Source organism: Erinaceus europaeus, chromosome 18, assembly GCF_950295315.1.
Source record: "Erinaceus europaeus chromosome 18, mEriEur2.1, whole genome shotgun sequence".
Classification (NCBI taxonomy): Eukaryota; Metazoa; Chordata; class Mammalia; order Eulipotyphla; family Erinaceidae; genus Erinaceus; species Erinaceus europaeus.
The window spans coordinates 68129904-68153096 of record NC_080179.1 but is presented as its reverse complement, the minus strand read 5'-3'; the positions used below and the strand labels follow the sequence as shown (position 1 = coordinate 68153096).

The following is a 23193-nucleotide window of genomic DNA, read 5'->3' as shown; positions in this document are numbered from 1 at the left end:
ATGCCGGTCCCTGCGCTTTGCTCCATGTGTGCTTAACCCACTGCGCTACCGCCCAACTCGCCAAAGGGTGTTTTATTTATTTATTTTTTTTCCTCCAGGGTTACTGCTGGGCTCGGTGCCTGAACCATGAATCCACCGCTCCTGGAGGCCATTTTTTTTCCCCTTTTGTTGCCCTTGTTGTTGTAGCCTCCTTGTGGTTATTATTATTATTGCCATTGTTGATGTTGTTCATTGTTGGATAGGGCAGAGAGAAATGGAGAGAGGAGGGGAAGACAGAGAGGGGGAGAGAAAGACAGACACCTGCAGACCTGCTTCACCGCCTGTGAAGCGACTCCCCTGCAGGTGGGGAGCTGGGGGCTCGAACTGGGATCCTTACTCTGGTCCTTGCGCTTTGCGCCACGTGCGCTGCTTAACCACTTAACCCACTGGCACCACCAACCGACTCCCCTCCCCCAGGGTGTTTTAAACACTGAAGGAGGAGACAGCATAATGGTTATGCAAAATGACTTTCATTCCTGAGACATCAGTGGTCCCAAATTCAACTTCTCCTATCATCATAAATCAGAACTAAGTAGTGCTCTGATAAAAAACAAGTCAGTCAATAAAAGTATTGATTTTTTTTTAATACTAAATCCCAAGAGTTTAGTATTCACCATATTAAGGCTTCTCAAACGATGAGACAAATTGGTGAAACAGAGGGGGGGCCAGGACATGACACACCTGGAGAGCACACATTACCATGTTTAACAACACAGGTTAGCTGGGGAGACAGCACAATGGTTATGCAAAAGATATTCAATCCTGAGTTTCCAAGGCCACAGGTTCAATCCCCAACACCCCCATAAGCCAGAGTGGAACAGTGCTCTGATGTTTCTCTTTGTCTTTCTCTCTGTATCTCTCTCATCAAAATAAAATAAATAAGATATTTTAAAAAATTAAAGTCAGGTTCAAGACCCCAGTCGCTCCCTACAGGTCAGCAGCATCAAGAGTGATGGAACAGAGCTGCAGGTATCTCTCTCTTTCCCCTTCTCTCTCCCTTTGTCTCTCACTGTATTGATCAGAATAAGGGGGGAGAGGGGGGGAAGGCTATAATAACCATCCCTTTAGCTCTGTTGCTCAGTAAAAATGCTAGGTGTTTCTCATGTTTTGCTAGTAGCATAATTCTGTCCAGTCATCTCAAATGACAATGTGATGCGATCTTACCTCCATCGTATGCGTCTTTCCAGATGAAGTCTGTCCATATGCAAATATTGTTCCATTGTAGCCTTCAAGGACATCTAAAAATCAAGGAAAACAATTCATTACTTGGTGTGCTGGTGTTTGATTTGCTGCTTTGTTTTGCTGAACCAGGAGCTTGTACATATTCCAATTCACTGCTCTGGGACACTTTTTCATTCAGAGACACAAAGAGAAGATGAAAGACCACAGCACCAGAGCACCCTCCAGACACTACCTCATTCAAATAGTAGAGGGGGAGAGACAGAGACACCACAGTACTGGAGCTTTCTTCAGACGCTTTTCCACTCAGAGAGAGAAGGAGAGACATCACAACACCAGAGCTTCCTCCAAAGATGTTTTCATTCAGATACAGGGAGAGACACCGAAGCCCCAGAGTGTTCACCTCTGGTGGAAGGGCTTATACCCAGGCTCCTTGCACAGGAGAACACGCAGCCTACCCAGGAGCTGTCTAGACTCCGGTTGGCCCACGGGCTCCCTATTTGAAAACTGCATCTCCCAAATGGTCAACAGGATGTTTCGCATGACTGATGCAATTTCCACTCCATTTGCATTTTAAACAGAACTGTGCTACGACAGCAGAGATGAAGGCCTCCACTGCTCCACAAATAGAAAAGGCCTCCCAAGCCAACAGCTTCTTAATGGAGGACGACTAGATCCCAGGAGCCTCACACTTCAAGGCAAAATTTAAAAGCAAGCAGCACACTTTCTCTGTAGAAGAAAGATGTTGGGGTTTCTTCCACTTCTTTCTTCCATCCTCTTCCTTTTATTTTTATTTATTGTATATAGACAGAAATTAAGAGAAGGGGGCTGGGCGGTATCGCAGCAAATTAAGCGCACATGGTGTGAAGCACAAGGACCAGCGTAAAGATCCTGGCTTGAGGGCCCGGCTCTCCACTTGCAGGGGGGAGGGGTTGCTTCACAAGCTGTGAAGCAGGTCTGCATGTGTCTGTCTTTCTCTCCCCGTCTTTGTCATCCCCTCCTCTCTCCATTTCTCTCTGTCCTATCCAACAACAACGACAGCAGTAACAACAACAATGATAAACAGCAAGGGCAACAAAAGGGGAAAAAAACAGCCTCCAGGAGCAGTGGATTCGGAGTGCAGGCACTAAGTCCCAGCAATAACCCTGGAGGCAAGAAAAAAAAAAAGGAAAAAGAAAAGAAATTAAGAGAAGACAAGGGATCTAGAGAGGCAATACCCACAGCACTGTTTCACCAACCATGAAGCCTTCTCCCCCCCCCCCCACAGGTAGGGACCAGAGGTTTGAACCTGGGTCCTCACGCATGGTCATGTGTGCACTCTACTGGGTGAGCCACTGCCTGCACCCTTGGGTTTCCTCCTAGAAGTTGATCTACTGAGACCACTGCAAGAGTGGGGAGTACCGTGGGAGTGCAGGCCTCCAGAGTGAGCTCAGGAAGAGAATTCCCTAGGGCTGGCAGCATCTCACTTGAGTAGTGTGCTGCCTTGCTATGTGCACAACCCAGCTTCAAGCATGGCCCCTACTGCAGTAAAGGAAGCCTGGGTGGTATGGTTTCTTTCGTCCAAACAAAAAGATAATGTCTTTCCTGAAGGCCTGATCATTGAAAACCCTGGCTCAGGAGAGCTCCAAGAGAGGCTTCTTGTGACGGCCAGACCAGAGACCCCCTCAGAAAGGCACTGGGGGGGAGGGGTGGACAAGGCTCTGCTCTGTAAACTGAACCACATGGTAATGAGCCAATCAGCCTGGAGACCCACAGGGACCTGAACTGGAGTCAGTGTCTTTTGTGTCTGCAGTGAGCTCAGGCCACCAGAAGAGGCAGGAGTTCCTTTAAAAAAAAAAAAAAAAAAAAGAATTTATTTATTTATTAATGAGAAACATAGGAGGAGAGAGAAAGAGCCAGACATCACTCTGGTACATGTGCTGTCAGAGACTGAACTCAGGACCTCATGCTTGAGAGTCCAGTGCTTTATCCACTGCGCCACCTCCCGGACCACAGGAATTCCTTTTATTCACACAGTCAGCACACAAAGCACACTCCCAGGGACCAGAGGCCGCCTTCCACTGAAGGTGAGCACCGAAAGTCTTTCAAGGCAGCAGAGGTGATTAAAATGCACCCCTGCCTGATTCCCTCCCGCTTTCCTGAGATCTGCCTTCAGCCACATAAACATCACAGAAAGGGGGAAGATACATAATTAATGTCCTTGACCCACCATTTTCCTTCCCTGAAAACACAAAGAGGGACCCCTTCTACTGAGGCGGTCTGTTAAGAGTCAAGTATCAAAAAATAAAAATAAAAACAGGAAATCAGCTCTGTCTATTTCAGACACAATCAGACAATAAGATTCATTTGTTCTAATTTCTCTGAATCTTCTGATTCCCAGTTAATTTTTGTTGATAATTTTCTTTCTAAAAAAGAAAGAGAAAAAAGAAAAGGATTTTTTTTTTCTTGCTTGCTTCTCATCAGGGGATCCACTGCTAAAAGCTAAAAGCTGGCTTTTCCAAATAGAAAGAGTCATAGGGTTGGGTTATTCAAAAAGAAAGTAAGAATGAGTGAATTAAAGAGAGAAAAGGAAAAAATAAAATAAACACTTTCATGCCTGAAGCTCCAAAAGTCATAGGCTGTTCAATCCCCACCACCATAAATCCAAAGCTGAGCAGTGCTCTGAGAAGACAGACAGACAGACATGGTTGGGGGGGGGGGGGTAGAGAGAGAGAAAAGAAAGAAAAGGAAATAATTTAAAAAAACGAAAAAGGAAAAGAATGAGAGAGAGAGAGAGAGAGACTGGAGCATCAAGGCTTCTTCCTCTGATGCACAGGGGGCAGGGTTCAGACCATGTAAAACACATGACAAAGTAGGCTCACAATCCAAGTAAATTATTTTGTCAGCCCTCCAATGGTCTTTTAAATATACATTTTACTGATCTGAGTTTGCTAGAGTACAATGTTGCAGTCAGAGTAGGAGTTTCATTTAGGAAGTGAAAAATGGAGGGAAAAAAAAAAGAAACACAAAATGGTACTGGACTTTTTTCAATTTTGCAGCCCTCAAAGGTTTGTGTCAACTAGAGGGAGGGAGGGAGGGAGACAGACAGAGAAGAGAGAGCATCCACACAGTCCGACTTGTGGCAATGGTTTCCCTGGTAACAAGTGAGGCAAAAACCTGAATATGATGATAAGCTGGGGAGGTTCAAGCTTCAGCTTTCACAAAAACCGCCAACAGGCTTGGACAGAAGATTCCCTGGGGCTGAAAATGGTGGTCAGTGTGGAGTGCGGTGGCCTGAGGGACTCATGGGAAGATTTCATCACTTGCCCTCCTCCACCACCACCACCCCCCACTGTGAAAATTCAGAATTGACAAAAAACAGCCCCTTAACAACTGGAATGTTCGCCATGCTCGAGGCCCTGAGACATCTAGCTATCAGACTCAACAGCTCCCCCAAACCGAAAAGGCTTCTCTCTCCCTTCAACCCCAGTGCGAGAAGACTCGTCCCAGGGGCAAGGAAACCACCAAGGCCTAGGGGCCCTCTGCTCCCTCTGCTCCTCACAGGCCAAACAGGAGGTGCCCCTGAGCAGAATGCTGAACCCCAGGAGACTCAGCTCAGACCCCAGGGTCTGCCAACAGGAGAAAGCAGCGTATGCCTCCTGCCCACCCCACCCCTCCTTCCCAGCAGAGGCAGGAGACTCAGTGCCTGTGCGAGAAATCTACCACTCCCAATGGCCATTTTTCTTCCCCTGTCCCTCTCTCTCTCTCTTTTTCTTGCTTTTTTTTTTTTTTAGGTAGAGACAGAAATTGAGAGGGAAAGGGGAGTAGAGGCTGAGAAAGACACCTGGGGGGCAGGCGTTGGTACACCTATTTAAGTGCACAAGGTTCAAGCCCCCAGTTCCCACCTGCAAAGGTTTTCCCTTGCTTCACAGTGGTGAAGCAGTGCTTGCAGGTACATCTCTCTCTCTCTCTCTCTCTGTCTCGCCTCCCCCTCTCAACTTCCCTAGTTATGCACAAGGAATTACATACCTGAGGCTCCAAGGACCCAGGATCAGCCCCTAACATCATCATAAGGCAGAACTGAATAGTGCTCTGATATAAATAAATAAATAAATAAATAAATAAATAAATAAATAAATAAATAAATATTTAAAGGAAAGAAAGTCAGTAGGAATGAAGTCACGTAGGAGCTGAGCCCCACTGATAACCTTAGTGGCAAAGAAAGAAAGGGAGGGAAAGAGAGAGAGAAATAAGAGGAAAGGAGCGGAGAGAGGAGGGGAGGGGAGGGGAGGGAAGGGAAGGGTGGCCTGCTGGTGACATCTGTCTCTGGCTGACAAATCATCCCTGACTTGATATCCTCCACGTCCTGTCCTGCTGACTCAAGACTCAAGCAGACCATTCCCAAGAACAGAAGGCAGCTGCTGTGCCACCAGTGGCCTGAAGGGGGCGTGCAGGGGGGGTACTGTGCTCAGGCAGTGAGCATCTACTATCTCCTCACTGGCCAAGGATCTGTCTGAAGCACAGACTCACCCTCTTCCCCTCGCATTCCCAACCTTATCCTTCTGCAGTGCTTAGGTAACGAGTCTATGAGGTCTAGGGGGCCTGGCGATAGCGCAGCGGGTTAAGCGCACATGGCACAAAGCGCAAGGACCAACGCAAGGATCCCTATTCGAGCTCCTGGCTCCCCATCTGCAGGGGAGTCACTTCACAAACAGTGAAGCAGGTCTGCAGGTGTCTGTCTTTCTCTCCCCCTCTCTGTCTTCCCCTCCTCTCTCCATTTCTCTCTGTCCTATCCAACAATAACAGCAATGACAATAACAACAAGAGCAACAAAATGGGAAAAACAGCTTCCAGGAGCAGTGGATTCATAGTGCTGGCACCGAGCCCCAGCAATAACCCTGGAGGCAAAAAAAAAAAAAAAAAAAGTCCACGAGGTCTATGCAGGTAAGAAAACCTCTTAAGATAACTGCTGTTCAGGGTTCACTACACTCCCACCTTCAAAATGAGAACATACCAGGCAGAGGAACTAAGTCAGACAATAATCTCAGGCTCAAATCCCAGCCTCACTGCCTCCTTACTTCACCTCAGATTTCTCTTTAGAACAGGGGAGTAATAGCACTCACACCTCATAACGCTGTCAAGAATAAAATGCAGTATGTGAAGTGCATACAGGGGCGCACGACCAAGTAGCGACTAAATCAATTTATGTTTTTGTTTTGTTTTTCATGCTTATTGCCACCAGGATTACACCAGGGCTTGGTGCCTACAGGATGAATCTACCACTCCTAGTAATCTTTTTTCCTTTCTTTCCTTCTTTCTTTCTCTCTCTCTTTCTTTTTTGATAGAGGCAGAGAGAAATTGAAAAGGCTGAGAGAAGTAGAAAGTGAAGGAGAAAAAGACATCTGAAGCATTTCTTAGGAAGCTTCCCCCTTGTAGATGAGGACCAAAGCTTTGAACCCAGGTCCCTGCGCATGGTGACGTGTGCTCTACTTGGTTGACTGTGTCATCACCCAATCTCAAGAAACTTCTTTTTTCTTCTCTTTCTTTCTTTTTTCCTGCCATTGTCAAGGCTTCACCACCCCACGCAAACTTTATCAGCTAGATAGATGCCACAGCCCTGAAGCTTCCGCCAGCATGGTGGGAACAGGTCTGGGATGAGGCTGTCTGCTGGCACAGCAGGGACACTCTCGGTGAGCCATCTTCCCAGTATTGTTTTGACTGCCACAGCTCTCCAGGGCTTCGCACAACTCCACAGCTCCCAGTGAACCTTTTTTCCTTCTCCTTTCCAGAGAGAGGGTGAGAGATCAAGAAAAAGGGAAAGCCTGGGAGTCGGGCGGTAGCGCAGCGGGTTAAGCGCAGGTGGCACAAAGCGCAAGGACCGGCTCAAGGATCCCGGTTCGAGCCCCCGGCTCCCCACCTGCAGGGGAGTCGCTTCCTAGGCGGTGAAGCAGGTCTGCAGGTGTCTGTCTTTCTCTCCCCCTCTGTCTTCACCTCCTCTCTCCATTTCTCTCTGTCCTATCCAACGACAATGACATCAACAACAACAACAACAATAATAACTACAACAATAAAACAAGAGCAACAAAAAAGGGAATAAATAAATATTAAAAATTTTTTTAAAAGAAAAAGGAAAGCCAGAGGGAGCAAGTGAAGAGACACCACAGCACAGCTCCACCACTCATGAAGCTTCCTCCTTGCACGCGGCTCCCATGTGGTGGCCAGCGACTGGAACTCAGGCCATCATGCATGGCAAGGCATGCACTTGACCGGCTGAGCTATCTCCCAGCCCTCTACATATAAAATAATATAAATGACAAAAGTAGATCTAACACTGCGTTGCCCAGACATGCCACCTACACAAATTGGCTTTATATGTGTACGGTTTCTTCTGATTTTCACACCTGTTACACCTACAGTCAAGACCCAACCTTTCCATGAAGCCTTCTTCAACTGTCCATTCCCTCTCCCTACCCACCAAAATCAGTCTCAAGGGACTTTCTGCTGCGTTCCCGTACTATTCCTCAAATAAAGCCTGTGCGTCGTAACAACTGTGGCCGCAGCATAGATGTCTTTTTGCCTATACTCAAAGTCTCTTGTAGAGTGTAACTCTTGTAGCCTCTTGTAGTCTCTTGTAGCTTGGCAACTCCAGTCCCTAGCAGCTCTTAGCACACAGCAAATACTTAACATCCTCGCATTAAAAAAAAAAAAAAAAAAAAAAAAAAGATCAATGAAAGAAACGACCAAATGTGTGGATCATAGAGAAGTCATTAACGACAAGACAAGCAACCACCTAGTTGATGTGGAAGGCGGGGCCTGGAATGGCTTTTACAGCCTGCCGTGCAGACGCTGTTTTAAGTTGTTAGGGTGTTCTTGGGAACCTTCCTGTTTACAGCACTGGGAGTCATACTCCAAAACCTCTCCTAGAAGAAACGCATAATCAGGGAGACAGCACAGCAGAAGTACACTGGGAGTGCATGCAAAAGGAACCAAATTTTATCCTCAGCAACGCCAACAATCAGAGCTGAGAGGGTCTCTGGTCTAAAAAGAGTAAGACGGACAAACATAGACATATGACATAAGAGGAGCTGGAGGGTGGCACTCTGGGTAGAGTACACATGTTACTATTCACAAGGACCCAGCTTCAATTCCCCAGTCATGCTTGTGAAGCTTTCCCCAATTTCCCCAGGGGGAAAGCTTCACAAGCATGATGCAGTGCTGGAGGTGTCTCTCGCGCATGCTCTCTCTCTGTCTCAGTCTCCTTTCCCTCTCAATTTATCTTTGTTTCTATCAAATAAAAAGAAAGTTGGGGATGGAGGGTAGATAGCATAATGGTTATGCAAACAGACTCTCATGCCTGAGACTCCAACATCCCAGGTTCAATCCCCCGCACCACCATAAGCCAGAACGAAACAGTGTTCTGGTACAAAGGAATAATAATAATAATAATAATAATAATAAAAAGAAAGTTGAGATCTACGTACACCTATATTCATAGCAGCACAATTTGTAGTAGCTAAAACTTGTAGGCACCCCAGGTGTCAAACAACAGATGAGTGCTTATAAAAACTGTGGTATATATATAATTTAGCTGTTCCAGAGTCACCTCATCTTGCATGGAACCAAAAGGGATAATATTACGTGAGATAAGCCAGAAAGAGATGGATGAATACAGGATGACTTCACTCATAGGTGGAACTTAAGAAACAAGGACAGAAAGGAAATCACAGAGTAAGACTTGGACTAGATTTAGTGTATTGCACTAAAGCAGAGGACTCTGGGGAAAAAGGGGAGAGGCAGTGGGCTTGGGTTGGGGGGGGGGGTTTGGAAGGATGTAGGTTGGAGGTGAGAGTGTTTTACAGACACCTATCTTGGAGAGATGAAAGATTGTACCCATGTGTTGAACTGTCAAATGTTAAATAAAAACAATTTGTATGTGGCATGTTTGGGTAACATAGTGGTTAGTGAGAGTAGTGGATTTATCATGCAGGCACCAAACCCCAGAGAAAACCCTGGTGGTAAGAAAAAATAAAAAGAGGGGAGTCAGGTGGTAGTGCAGCAGGTTAAACACACATGTCACAAAGCACAAGGATCCTGGTTCGAGACCCCGGTTCCCCACCTGCAGGGGGCTCGCTTCACAAGTGGTAAGGCAGGTCTGCAGGTGTCTGTCTTTCTCTCCCCCTCTCTGTCTTCCCCTTCTTCTCTCCGTTTCTCTCTGTCTTATCTGGCAACAGTGACATCAATTACAACAATAATAATAACAACCACAGCAAGGGCAACAAAAAGGGAAATAAATAGAATATTTAAAAAAATAAAAAGAAGAATGGCAGGAAAGGGGAGAGAGAGAGAGACAGAGGGAGAGAGAGAGAGACAGAGAGAGAGAGAGAGACAGAGAGAGAGAGAGAGAGAGAGACAGAGAGAGAGAGAGAAATCCCCAGAGTACTGTTCAGCTCTGGCTTATGGTTGTGTGAAGGATTAAACTTGGGAGTTTGGAGCCCTAGGCATGAAATCTTTCTCCAGGGAGCCAAGTGGTTCAAGCCCCTACTCCCCACCTATAGTAGGGACACTTTACAAGCAGTGACACAGTCTTCAGGTGTCTCTCTTTCTCTCTCACCCTTTATCTCTCTCTCCTCTCTCAATTTCTCTGTGTCCTATCAAATAAAATAGAAAGGAAAGAATAGAAAGAAGGAAAGAAAGAGAGAGAGAAAGACAGAAAGAAGGAAAGAAAGGGAGAAAGAGCTTCTTTGTGAAACATTATACTGTCTTCCACCCTATATTATTATGTATTTGTTTTGGGTTTTGCTTTGTTTTGTTTCTGCCACTAGGGTTATTGTTGGGACTCTGTGACTATGTGATTCCACATTCAGGAATCACATAGTTCTCATGATAGATGGTGAGAGACAGAGAAGGAGAGATGCAGGATCACAGCTCCACCACCCGTACAGGCAGGCAGACACGCACGGGCGCGCGCGCACACACACACACAATGTGCGCACTCTCCCATGGGGGGGGCCAGAGACATTGAACCTTCTCACGTAATCAAGTGTGTGCTCCACCAGGAGAGCCATCTCCACCTGCAGCCCCCTGGCACCCCTACAACTCCCCCTTTCAAGGGAAAAATCAGTATTCTCTATTGCTACAAAGTAAGTCCGTTCATGTTGGACTTACCGTGCCCCAAACTATCTGTTTATGCGATCATCCAAAGCTTCATCTTGTTCTATGTGGTGTTCCTGGTGGTCCCTTGTGTGCTGGCTTATCCACAGCTAGGTCCCAGGGATCCCTTGCTTCTGACCATTCGAACTACAGCAAGTCTGAACACTGGACGGGGCCAAACTCCCTAGTAAATAAATAACTCAAGGATGGTTCTTACTGTTTATCAACCACACCACCGTTAAACGAAGCGATTCTCTCTCTAACTGCAAGTCCATAGACTTAGAGAGGGTGGGGCTAGAGCTAAATACATGTCCTTCCTGCTTAGGACAGCAGGTGGAAAATGCCGTTCAGTTCTGGCAATGAACAAAGAGGAAAGGGGAAATCTTAGGTTCATATGTGATCAGTTTGACTTTCACAGAAATATGAGATGGTCTGATGGCAGAGGGGAGAAAGGGCGGACCACAGACAAACTACACATTCTGAAGGGGGAGAAAACACATGTTTAGATGGAAAGAGAAACTGAAGACTAAAAGGAGACAAAAGATAAGTACCACAAGACACCTAGTAAGTTTCAGAGAAAGTATCACCAGCCCCAAAGTAACTTAACAAATAAATAAAGCAGGGGGTGTTGGTTTGGATGATGGCTCACCTGGTGGAGTGCACACATTACCATGTGAGGACCCAAGTTCAAGCCCCTCGCCCCCACCTGCAGTGAGTAAATCTCATGAACAGTGAAGCAGGAATGCAGGTATCTTTCTTCCTCCCTGTCTATCTCCCCTTTCTCTCTCGACTTCTGTCTCTAGCTAATATAATGAAAATAAAACAATTTTAAAAAGAAAAAAAGAAAGAAAAGAATTCAAAGAGAGAGCTCAAATTCAGGCATATTTTTCTCTTCTGTTTTCTAATAATAATCTTACAGCGGAGACTTTCAAAACTAATTGATGTCCGTGGCAAGAATGCGAATAAGCATACATCTCAGCTAGGAACATCGCAAACCGAAGAGAGCCTCCCACGCAGGTGGCCAGGGTCAAAATTAATCTAGCAGATGTACCCAGTGCTGATCAGCATGAATTTCAAATAGTGAGGTTAGTCATCTCGGCTTCAAAAAAACAAGCCGATCTGACATGACAAGGTGGGGGAGGGGGCGCACTTGTTTTTACTTTTTCCTCATTAAATTCAGAGCTACCTGCCGAGGGGGTGCCATCAAGACCTTTGAAAGCACCTTTGAAAGGAGAGAACGGCTCAGAAAAAAAGCAAAGCAGAGACCATGGCCCCTCAGCTCACCCAGATGGCATGCTCCCCTCAAGGCAAGCTCCAAGCTGCCCCCGATTTGAAAGGGCAGGACAGAACAACGTGCAGATTGCTTCATTTCCCTGCTGTTAATGCTGACACCAATCCTTGAGGCCAAGAGCAGTCCCAGAAGAAAAGACTGAGCTCACAGACAGAGTTTTAGGATTCCAAGCTATGTATTTGGTGAAACAAGTATCAGAAGCCCGGTGGGATGGCTGGCTGGCTGCCAATAGCTTAGACAAAAGGATTATTCGCGGAGGGCCAGCAAAGGCTCGTTTCTCCACCAGGAGTGACATCCCTGATAGAGAGCACAAGTTACCATGTGCAAGGACCCAGGTCCAAGCCCCCAATCCCCACCTGCAGCAGGGAAGCTTTAAAAGCGGTGGTGCAGTGAGTGCTACAGGTGTCTCTCTCTCACTCTCTCTCTCCCCTTACCTCTCAGTTTCTGTCTCTACTTAAAAAAAAAAAAAAAAAGGCCACAGGGGGCTGGGCAGTAGCGCAGCTGGTTAAGGGCACATGGCAGAAGAACACCAATTCCAGACCCGGCTCCCCACCTGCAAGGAGGTTGTTTCACAGGCGGTGAAGCAGGTCTACAGGTGTTTGTCTTTCTCCCCCCCACCCCCATCTTCCCCTCCTCTCTCCATTTCTCTCTGTCCTGTTCAACAACAACAATAGCAATGCCAACAATAACAACAACAAGGGCAACAAAATAGAGACAATCCTCCAGGATCAGTGGATTTGTAGTACAGGCACTGAGCCCAACTATAACCCTGGAGGGAAAAAAAAGCCACCAGAAGTGGTAGAATCATTGTACAAGCACAGAGCTACAGTAATAAGCCTGATGGCAATAAAAAAATAATTGGAAGGCTGGGTGGTGGTACACCTGGTTAAGCGCACATGTTATAATGTGCAATGACCCAGGTTCAATCCCCCAGTCCCCACTTGCAGGGAGAAAGCTTCACAGGTGCTGAGTCAGCAGTACTGCGGGTGTCTCTCGCCCTCTCTATCTCCCCCTACCCTATCTATTTCTGGCTGTCACTATCCAACAAAGAAAGATAATTTAAAAAAAAATTTTTTTTAATTGGAAAAAAGGAATAATTTGGGGATGTCCACAACAAGAACAGCTCAACAACCGACAAAGCAACACAATCTCATGATGTTACAGAAAATTCTTTGATGACCAAGAACTGCGTGAATATAAGGCTTCTTTCTGCAGAATCAAATGCAGAGAATAAATCAACTAAACATATACAATTAGAGCATCAGGAATATATATTTCCTTCCTCTAAAGGGACAAGGAGGTATAACACCTGCAGGAAGGTTTGGAAACCATTAGAGAAATAGGGTAGCCACAACTTACCTGCTTTTAAGCTCCAAAGTACCCCAAAAGGTATCAAGAGAAATACAGAAATTTCTTTGAAAAAAAGAAAGAAAGAGGGAAAGAAAGAAAGAGAGAAAGAAGGAAAGAGAGGAAGGAAGGAAGGAAGGAAGGAAGGAAGGAAGGAAGGAAGGAAAAGGAAGGGAGGGAAAGGAAAGGAAAGGAAAGAAGGAAGGAAGGGAGGAAAGGAAGGAAGGAAGGAAAGAGAAGGAAGGGAGGGAAAGGAAAGGAAAGAAGGAAGGAAGGAAGGAAGGAAGGAAGGAAGGAAGGAAGGAAGGAAGGGGAAGGTAGGAAGGAAGGAAGGAAGGAAGGAAGGAAGGAAGGAAGGGAGGGAGGAAGGGGAAGGTAGGAAGGAAGGAAGGAAGGAAGGAAGGAAGGAAGGAAGGAAGGAAGGGAGGGAGGAAGGGGAAGGTAGGAAGGAAGGAAGGAAGGAAGGAAGGAAGGAAGGAAGGAAGGAAGATAGGTGCAGGGGGGGGGGGTAAATAACTTGTCTGACATGACAGCATATCAAAGCCAGAGTTCACACTATGATTCAGGGCTTCAATTAGCAGGCCTCTTCTTATAGTCGGGGTACAAGGACTCCCAGGCTGCCAATATCACTTAGTGTTTTCAATTGCTCTAAAAGGCCCGGGAAGAAGTAAAGAAGCGGCACTTACCTTTAACAATCTGCTTTGCACACGCATTGTAAACCTGCTCTTGGGTCGTGCTGGGAGGCAGAACTCTGTCAAAGACATATGGCTTCCCTTGCTGCAAAAGAAAGAAGAACGGAGAGTATGGATAAGCCGCCTTAGAGGTTTCGTACTAAAAGCACTATTCTTAGTGGGTAGACCACAGGTACCAAATCACCAACCCTATTCTTTAAAGCAATTCCTTTCCAGGACCTGGAAAAAAGGGGTGTCTTTCACCTTGACACGGTTTGGTTTTTGTTTGTTTGTTTGTTTGTTTTAGGATGCAAGTCTTTTTATGTATTTTTTTCATTCCTTTATTGGGGGATTCATGGTTTACAGTTGACAGTAAAATACAATCATTTGTACATGTGTAACATTTCCCAGTTTTCCACATAACAATTCAACCCCCACTATGTCTTCTGCCATCATGTTCCCTCCTCCCCATCACAGTCTTTTCTTTTTTTTTTTTTTTTCCTGATGAAAGACTGAAGTAGTTGTTATTGTTGAGGGGTTTCATTTTTATTTTTTATTTTTTTGTTAGTTGGTTGGTTTTTGCTAACCAGCCCTGGTTTATGGTGGTGTGGGGATAGAAGCTGGGACTTTGGAGCCTCAAGCATGAAGGACTTTCTGCATAACCATTAGGTTCTACCTCCCCGACCCAAAAGATCAGTTGACATCCCACTCATTTACTAGAACAAATATTTGTTTGTTTGTTTACTGGGATGGTACACTGAGTCAAGCATCAGGACAAGACAATGGCCAAATCAGAAAATAGCTCTGCTCCTATTCCATGAAGGGTGGCATGACAGCTCGTAACTGAGAAAGCAAGCACATGGGAAAGAGAAAATGCCTAGGCAGGAAGGAATGGGGCAGGGAGGGTGATGGAAGACAGAGAAGGACTCAATGAGCAGTCAGCAGCAGATCTTTGGTCAGAAAAGCAGTGGTGCATGAGGAAGCATGGAAAACCACTCCAGGCTGGAACTGCAGGGCGGTGCAGGAGGGGACAGGCTTCAGGGGCAGCTCCGTGAAGGTGCCCGCCTGAGTTGCATTCAGTGGGACAAAAGGATCTGATTCAAGAAGCTGCTCTTGTCAGCAAGCTGTTTCACTCGGAGTCCCAGTGAATTCTAGTGATTTCTTCGCATGCTGAAGTGGTGCCCTTAACTGGGCCAAGACTTCTGCGACATAGGAGACAAAAACCAAGTGATTTCCCCCCCTGGGATAGACTCTGCGGGTTAATCTGATACAGGCTGTGTGTGTGTGTGTGTGTGTGTGTGTGTGTGTGTGTGTGTGTGTGTGTGTGTGTGTGATTTAAAGAGGCCTCTGTCCAAGAAAAGGTGTGTGTATGGGGTGGGGACTGAGGGGTGGGGGGCAGAGGTCCATCATGGCATGATCAAGCCCTGGCTCTAATCTCTCACCATTTAATAAGATACTATTTCACACCTTTATTTTTCTCTCACAACTGTCCCTTCACAATCACCACTCTGGCTAAGCCAACTGTGAGCAAATGTTGGAACATTCCACATTTTTTCATGCTTCTTTGACTTAAAATATACTGATGCCAACATCTCAAAAAAAAAAAAAAAAAGATACTGTCAGCTACCTATGCACTGAGTTTGGAGGCAGTGGAGACAATGACAGACACAGTCCTTCCTACTGGTCCCCCCACCCACTACAGTGCCATTTCCCCACCCACACCACCCAACCGAGGCATGACTCCTGTCACAGGGGAAGCCCACCACCTGCATGCTCACCAGGGGGCAGTGGTGAGGGCACAGAGAAGGGGAGAAAGGAGAGCATGGCCTCCTTCATGCCCACCTTGCCTCTCCTCCTAATGACTCGTAAGAGATGCAAGGTCGAGGCTTGTTCATGCGAGAGTTAAGCACACAACTGCTTCGCTCATTTAGGACTCTGGGCAGGACTGCACAAAGGCAAGGTCCTATGTATTGTGCCTGAACTCTAGCCACTGAAAGTGGGACTGAGTCAACCAGTTATAAGAACTACTTCCAAGGGAGTCAGGAGGTAGCGCAGCGGGTTAAGCTCACGTGGCGCAAAGCGCAAGGACCGGCAGAAGGATCCTGGTTTGAGCCCCCGGCTCCCCACCTGCAGGGGAGTCGCTTCACAGGCAGGGAAGCAGGTCTGCAGGTGTCTGTCTTTCTCTCCCCCTCTCTGTCTTCCCCTCCTCTCTCCATTTCTCTTTGTCCTAACAAGGACGGCACCAATAACAACAACAATAATATCTACACAATGAAAAACAATAAGGGCAACAAAAGAGAAAATAAATAAAGAAAGAAAAATTTAAAAAAAGAAGAACTACTTCCAGTATAACCTTGGGGGGGAAGAAAAGGAAAGGAAAGAAAAGAAAAGAAAAGAAAAAGAAATGATGTTTTAGGAGTTGGGCAGTAGTGCAGTGGGTTAAGCGCATGTGGAGCGAAGCACAGGGAATTGCTTAAGAAATGATGTTGTTTGAGGTACCATAAAATTTTGTTTTTATACAGAACTGCAGAAGCAGGGTCAGCCTTTTAAAATGACAGCAGGGGCAGGGTGCTGGGCAGTGGCACACCCAGTAAAACACACGTGTGTTTGCTTGTTTTTGCATAAAACACAACTGCATTCCAATATACATTTATACAAACAAAAATGAAACACCACAGTAAAATGCTGACAAAAGCATAACAAACATTCTGTTTGCGTTGCACTAGGAATGATTAAACTTCTCGATCATAAATGGGCTGTTGGGATATAGTGATAAGGCAACTAATATCCAAATGGAAATGAAAAAAAAAATCATACAGAAGCGAATGAGCATATGACAGGTAATGTGTAGAAGTCAGCGCACAAGGCCAGGTTTCAAGGCCCTGGTCCCTACCTGCAGGGAAGAGGTGGGGGTGAAGCCTCATGAGCAGTGAAGCAGAGCTACATGTGCTTTGTTGTCGTTGTTTGTTTGTTTGTTTTGCCAGAGCACTGCTCAGCTCTGGCTTATGGTGATTGGGGGATTGAACCTGGGACCGCTGAGCCTCAGGCATGGAAGTCTGTTATGCATAACCGTTGTGCTGTCTCCCCTCCTCCTGTTCTTTATCTCCTCCTCCCCTCTCAATTTCTCTATCTCTACTCAAAAATAAAAGGACTGTTTTGTTGTTTTTGCTAAGACTTCTTTCTTTTATTCTGAGAGAAAGAAGACCTGGTGGAAGAATGAGCGTCACAGCTGTGTGCCTACTCTTGCACGAAAGCTTCAGGATGAGGCGGGGGTCGTGAGCTTTGACCTTGGATCTCTCATGAGTCATTATCTCTCCCAAGAGTCAGAGCGTCCTTGAATGCTTCCCAGTCACACGTGACACCTGGATGGAACCCAGGGCCCCACACATTGAAGGGCTGCACTCCACCCTCTGGGTCACTTCCCTAGAACAGAAAGCTTTTCTGATGTTTCACTGGCAGGAAATCTCATTCGACTCAGGGACCACATATGTGGTTAATAACCACAGGAATACTCCTCACCACAGTCTACCGCTGACTAGTGGCGCATTCTAACCTTACTCATTTAGCCTCTTCGTGGGGTTCAATTAAACTTCAGTAAGGTGAAAGGTAAGATTAAGTATTACAGAATTGTCTTAATATCTGTCATCATGCACTGAGCCACCTGGGAAGAAAATGCAGCTTTGCTTCACTTAAAACAAGTCCATTATTTCTCCAAAGCTGATGATAATCCCCATAATAAACTATCTTGTTTATGGAAAGATTCTGCTCTGGGTTTTCGAGGAAATGCACTTAATATAACAGGAAAAAAAAAATCTATTAAATTACAATGCATACACCTGTGAGAATAGCCAATGAAAGAGGAAATGACAAGTACTAGAGAGGATATGGAGGGTGGTCCAGGAAGTGGCGCAGTGGATAAAGCATTGGACTCTCAAGCATGAGGTCCTGAGTTCAATCCCCAGCGGCACATGTACCAGAGTGATGTCTGATTCTTCCTCTTTCCCTTCCTATCTTTCTCATTCATAAATAAAGAAAGAAAAAAGAAAAAGAGATTTTAAAAAGAGAGAGAGGATATGGAAACTATGGAGAAAGAGGAGCTCTCTTACGGCCGTTGGTGGGAATGCAAATTGGTACACTGTCTATGGAAAACAGTATGGGGAATTGTTACAAAAATAAATAAATAAGTAAATGAGAGTGGAAATGTCTTACGACCCAGCAAAACTGCTTCCAGACATATACCCAAAGGACATGAGGTCACTATTTCAAAGGGACAAATGCACCCCTATATTCATAGCTGCATTCATTATTCACAATAGCTATCGAGTAGAAGCAGCCTAAATTTCCGTGGACAGATGACTAGATAAAGAAGTTATGGGGTATATATTCACTGGAATACTACTCTGCAATTTTAAAAAGATAATCTCGTGACCCTCAGAACAAAATGAGTGTTGGGGATGATTAAACTTAGTGACATAAGTAAGGGTGTGAAAAAGGCAGATACCAGATGGTTTCCTTCATATGTGGAATATAGAGAACTGAATCATGTGAACTTGCAAAAGAGGAGGAGGAGAGGGAGGAGAAGTAGGAGGAAGGGGAGGAGGAGTCATCCTCAAACTGTTTCTAGGACTTCGTGAAAATTATGGAGGGGGCATAGTCACTTGGTGGTGTAAACCATTATAAAATCACTCATAAATATTATGTTAGACTTAAAAAAATAAAGTACATTACAGTGTATAGTAGAAAAAAGCCGGATTCCTTAATTTTGTCTTTCAATTTAAAATGCTTGCCAGTGTCCTTTGGGACAAAATGGAGGGAACTGGAGGTGATTATGCTTAGTGAAATAAGTAAAGAGATAAAAGACAGCTCCCAGATGGTTTTGCTCATATATGGAATCTAGAGATCTGATTTACGTGAACCTGCCAAAAAAAAAAAAAAAAGGATTATGACGAGAATGAAGAAGAAGAAGAAGAGGAAGAAGAGGAAGAGGAAGAAGAAGGCAAAGGAGAAAAATCCAAACAAAACAGAAGCAAGCAAACTGTAAGACTTGTGAAAACTCTGGTGGTTATCTTTGGGAAGTGGGAAGGTGAGGATACAGAACTCTGGCGGTGAGTGTGGGGGTGATCTTACAGTCTTCTAACATACTATTAATAATAAATAAATCATGTAAAATTTAAAAATAATAAATTAAAATACTTGCCAAGTGCAAGAGACATCCTTTCACCCTGAGACAGCACGAAATCCCTATTCCTTATATAAATGATGATATCTATCAAGTGGCTAGAACACAACAATTTTCTATAACCTAAAGTTAACTCTAAAATACAGCTGCCTTTGAAAAAAGAAAAACTTGAGGAAATATTTATTATGAAACCTGTTATGTCAGGATTAACACATTAGTTTTTCAAATGTAATCATGAGGCCCAGGAGGTGGTGCACCAGGCTGAGTCAATAGGTGAACAAGGACCGGGGTTCAAGGCTCCAGTCCCCACCTGCAGGGGGATACTTCATGAGTGGTGAATCAGTGCTGCAGGTGTTTATTCATTCTCTATCTCCCCTTCCCTCTCAATTTCTCTGTCTCTAGCCAATAAATAAATGGATAAAAAAAATACTATCTTTATTTATTGGATAGACACTGTCAGAAATTGAGAGGGAAGTGGGAGATAAAAAGAGACACCTGCAGCCCTGCTTCACCACTTTCAAAGTTTCCCCTGCAGGTGAGGACCAGGGGCTTGAACCCAGGTCCTTGTGCATTGTACATGTGCGCTCAATCAAGTGCACCACCACCTGCTCCCACCCCCCAAAAAACTTCTTTTAAGTGACCATTTTGGGCCAGGTAGTGATTCATCCAGTAGAGTGCGTATATCATGGGGGAGGATCTGAGTTCAGGCCCCCAGTGTCCACCTGCAGGAGAGGAGTTTCACTTGTGCTGGAGCAGTGCTACAGGTGCCTCTTCCCTCTTTCTCTTCCTCTTCCTCTAGCTCTTCTTCTCACCTCTACAGAATGGAAGGAAGAAAGGAAAGAAGGAAGGAGGGAGGGAAGGAAGGAAGGAAAGAAAGAAGGAAAGAAAGTGGACATCGGGGAACAGTGGAACCATGCAGGCACCAAATTCCAGCAATAACCCTGATGACAAATAAGTAAATTAAATAAATAAATAAATACATAAATACATAAATTGTAACCATTGTATGCACCCTTTTATGCACTGTGTTGGCTATAATCAAGTTGTAAATGAACCATAATGTCTTGGAATTTGAATTTCACTACCGATTATTTTCAGAGAACTGACTTGTGTCATAGCTATTCTAGTTTTGTGTAGGCATACACAAAACTATTATTAAAAACAACAGGGGGGGGCAGAGAGAAAGCATAATGATTATCAACAGACTTTTGTGCCTGAGGCACAGAAAATCCAGGTTCAATCACCAACACCGTCATAAGCTAGAGCTGAGCGGAGAGCTACAGTCTGTGTATCTCTCTCTCTAGTTAAAAAAAAAATTATTAAATTAAGACAACAGGGTCAAGTAAACAGCATAATAGTAGCACACCAGACTGTCACGCCTAAGGCTTCAGTCTCAAGTTCAATTCACAGCACCACCGGAAACCAGAGCTAAAGTGTGCTCTGTTCTCTTTCATTAAAATAAATAAATCTGATATCTCACAAGACATATGAAGAAAAGCCATGAGAGGACACATGAAAAAGATATCCAGCCAAAGGAAACACTCACCAGAGTCTGACCACTCTGCTACCCTGACCTTGAACTTCCTTCCAGCATTCACATGCTTTTTTTTCCCTTTATTGGGGGATTAATGTTTTACATTTGACAGTGAATACAAGTTTGTATATGTAAAATGTTTCAGTTTTCCAAATAACATGCTTTGTAAAGCCACCAGTCCATTTTTTTTTTCCCCAATATCAGTTGACTTAATACAGAAACCAAGGCAGGCAAGTGGTGGCATACTTGGTTGAAAGCATATGTTACCATACACAGGGATTTGAGTTCAAGCCCCCAGTTTCCACTTGCAGGAAGAAACTTCACAATTAGTGAAGCAGTGCCATCTCTGTCTGTCTGTCTGTCTCTCTGTCTCCTTCTCTCCCCCTTCAACCTCAGTTTCTGTCTCTATCCAATGAAACAAATAATTTTTTTTTTTTTTGCCTCCAGGGTTACTGCCGGGCCTCAGTGTCTACACCACAAAACCACTGCTCCTGGAGGCCATTTTTTCCCTTTTGTTACCCTGGTTGTTTTACCATTGTTGTGGTTGTTATTATCATTGTTATTGATCTCATTGTTGTTGGATAGGACAGAGAGAATTGGAGAGAGGAGGGGAAGACAGAGAGGGGGAAGAGAAAGACAGACACCTGCAGACCTGCTTCGCCACCTGTGAAGCGACTCCCCTGCAGGTGGGGAGCAAGGCGCTCAAACAGGGATCCTTATGCCGGTCCTTGTGCTTTGCGTCACGTGCGCTTTACCCACTGCACTACCACCCGACCCCCAAATAAAATATTTAAATACATACATATATATAAAACCCAAATAAAATTCCTGATCAGCCTAAAAATAATAATGAATCTTTAAAGATCAGCAACAAAACTAGAAACTTGCCTGCTACTATGGTGGTGTGATTACACACACAAATCCTCTGTTAAATTTTTTATCTTTATTTATTTATTGGCTAGAGACAGCCAGATCAAGAGAGAAGGGGTAACAGAGAAGGAAGAGAGAGAGAGAGAGAGAGAGATGCCTGCAAAACTGCTTCTCCACTCACAGTTTTCCCCTTGTAGGTGGGGACCAGGGGCTCGAACCTGAGTCCTTGTGCACTGCAACATGTGCACCCAACCAGGTGTGCCTCCACCCGGCCCCTTTTTTTATTTAATTGCCACCAGGGTTGTCGCTGGAGCTCAGTGCCAGCATTACAAATCCATGGCTCCTGGTGCCAATTTTTCCTTTTATTTTCTTTTCTTCCTTTTTCTTTCTATTTTATTTGATAGGACAGAGAGAAATTGGGGGTGGGGGGACAAAAAGGGAGAGAAAAATATCTGCAGACTTTCTTCACCACTCCTGTAGTATCCCTTCTGCAAGAGGAGCAGGGGGCTTCAACCCAGGTCCTGTGTGTGGTAACAGGTGCAGCCAACCAGGTGCACTACCACTCAGCCCCTAGTCTCAAAAATCTTGCTTGATGCCGGGCTAGCGTGGGGGTGCCTCTTCCTGGGCGCGTACTCTCTGGGTTGGAGAGAACGCTACTGGGCTGCTACTCACTCAGCGACGCGAGGGAGATGACTCAGGAGCAGACTCGTGGTGGTGAGACAATTCAGTTCTTTATTGATCAGAGAGCCAAGGTTTTTAAAAGGCAGACCCGGAAGTGGCAAGTCGGAAACGGAAATGGCTAGGAAAGGGGCGAAGAAAGGCAAAAGGGGCTGGAAAGGTAGGAACTTCCTTAGCCACTGTTGCGAGGGTTTTAACTGGTAAGATTAATAATAATATCCTACAGGCAGGGAGGGTCTTGAGGGTAGAAAGAAGATAGATCAAAGGAATGGAATGGGTGGGGATCTTTCAGGCAAAACAATGATTATGTAGATAATAAGTCTGATAAGATGAGAGGATGGATGGCCGCTCAAGTCAAGCCCTGCCAAGCTCAACCACATCCTCACAATTTCCCGACATCTCCCCCCTTTCTTTTTATCTAATGGCCATAGTATCAGGAATGCAAGGTGCTTTGTGAGACAAGGAGTCTGATAAGATGAGGCAAACCTTTGGGGATACTCCTGTCCCTCCTTGCTCAGCCTCTCAGTAGAGAGAGAGAGAGACTGACAGGATAGACGCACTCCTCAGGTCAAGCCCTGCCAGGCTTTACCATATCCTCACAATTTCCCGACAGCTTGAGGCTTGAATATCATAGCCCATGAAGAGACCACTGTCTCCCTACTTCTGGGGACAGCTACCATGCTCACTATCTTTATGTCAATGAAATACATTTCTGGGGGGCATATATATATGGAGGCAAGGGACAAAAACTAAGGTAAAGAAACCACAGCACTAAGGCTTCCTTCAATGTGTTGGGGTCTGTGTTCAGATATGGGTCATGCACTATCCAAGTAAACATATTGCCAACCCTTGGAATTATGTTTTATTTCCTACTTCATGTCACTAACCTGGTAACTGACTATGGCATGAGGGCCACAATCAGTGAATAAGGTCAGTAGTTACTTTGAGGGCTCTAGCACACAAGCAGTAGGTGATACCCAAGCATGATGCTAAGTCTCGACTAGAACACCATCAGGCATCTGTCTATTCTGCAGGTGATTCTCTGGCCTCTCTGGCTACTCTCTGTCAGTGTCCTTTACTGGTATCTCAGTCAGAATACTATATGATGCATCATGGTGATGGTCTTGGACACAGACTTCAGACTCCTCCCCATCTATACTTTTCATTTTAGATAGAGACAGCAAAGCAGAAAGACAGGAAGAAAGAGAGAGAAAGAAACCAAAGCACTGAAACTTCCCTCAGCGAAGTTGAACCTGGTGTGACACGCATGTCAAAG

At 45.2% G+C, this 23193-nt stretch overlaps 1 protein-coding gene and 1 non-coding gene across 3 annotated transcripts in view; both read right to left on the bottom strand.

Annotated features, from left to right (window-relative positions):
* KIF5C (kinesin family member 5C) overlaps nucleotides 1-23193 on the bottom strand; it is a 206979-nt gene that overhangs the window by 130844 nt on the left and 52942 nt on the right. For both annotated transcript variants that reach the window (XM_007522235.3, XM_060178097.1), the window contains exons 2-3: nucleotides 13672-13762; nucleotides 1204-1277 (exon numbers count right to left, since the gene is read on the bottom strand). In XM_007522235.3, coding sequence (XP_007522297.1) covers nucleotides 1204-1277; nucleotides 13672-13762 — 165 coding nt within the window. The remainder of the gene's footprint in view (nucleotides 1-1203; nucleotides 1278-13671; nucleotides 13763-23193) is intronic.
* Nucleotides 22792-22918, bottom strand: LOC132534534 (small nucleolar RNA SNORA3/SNORA45 family). Its single transcript, XR_009546234.1, has one exon. It is a non-coding gene; the product is annotated as a small nucleolar RNA SNORA3/SNORA45 family (small nucleolar RNA).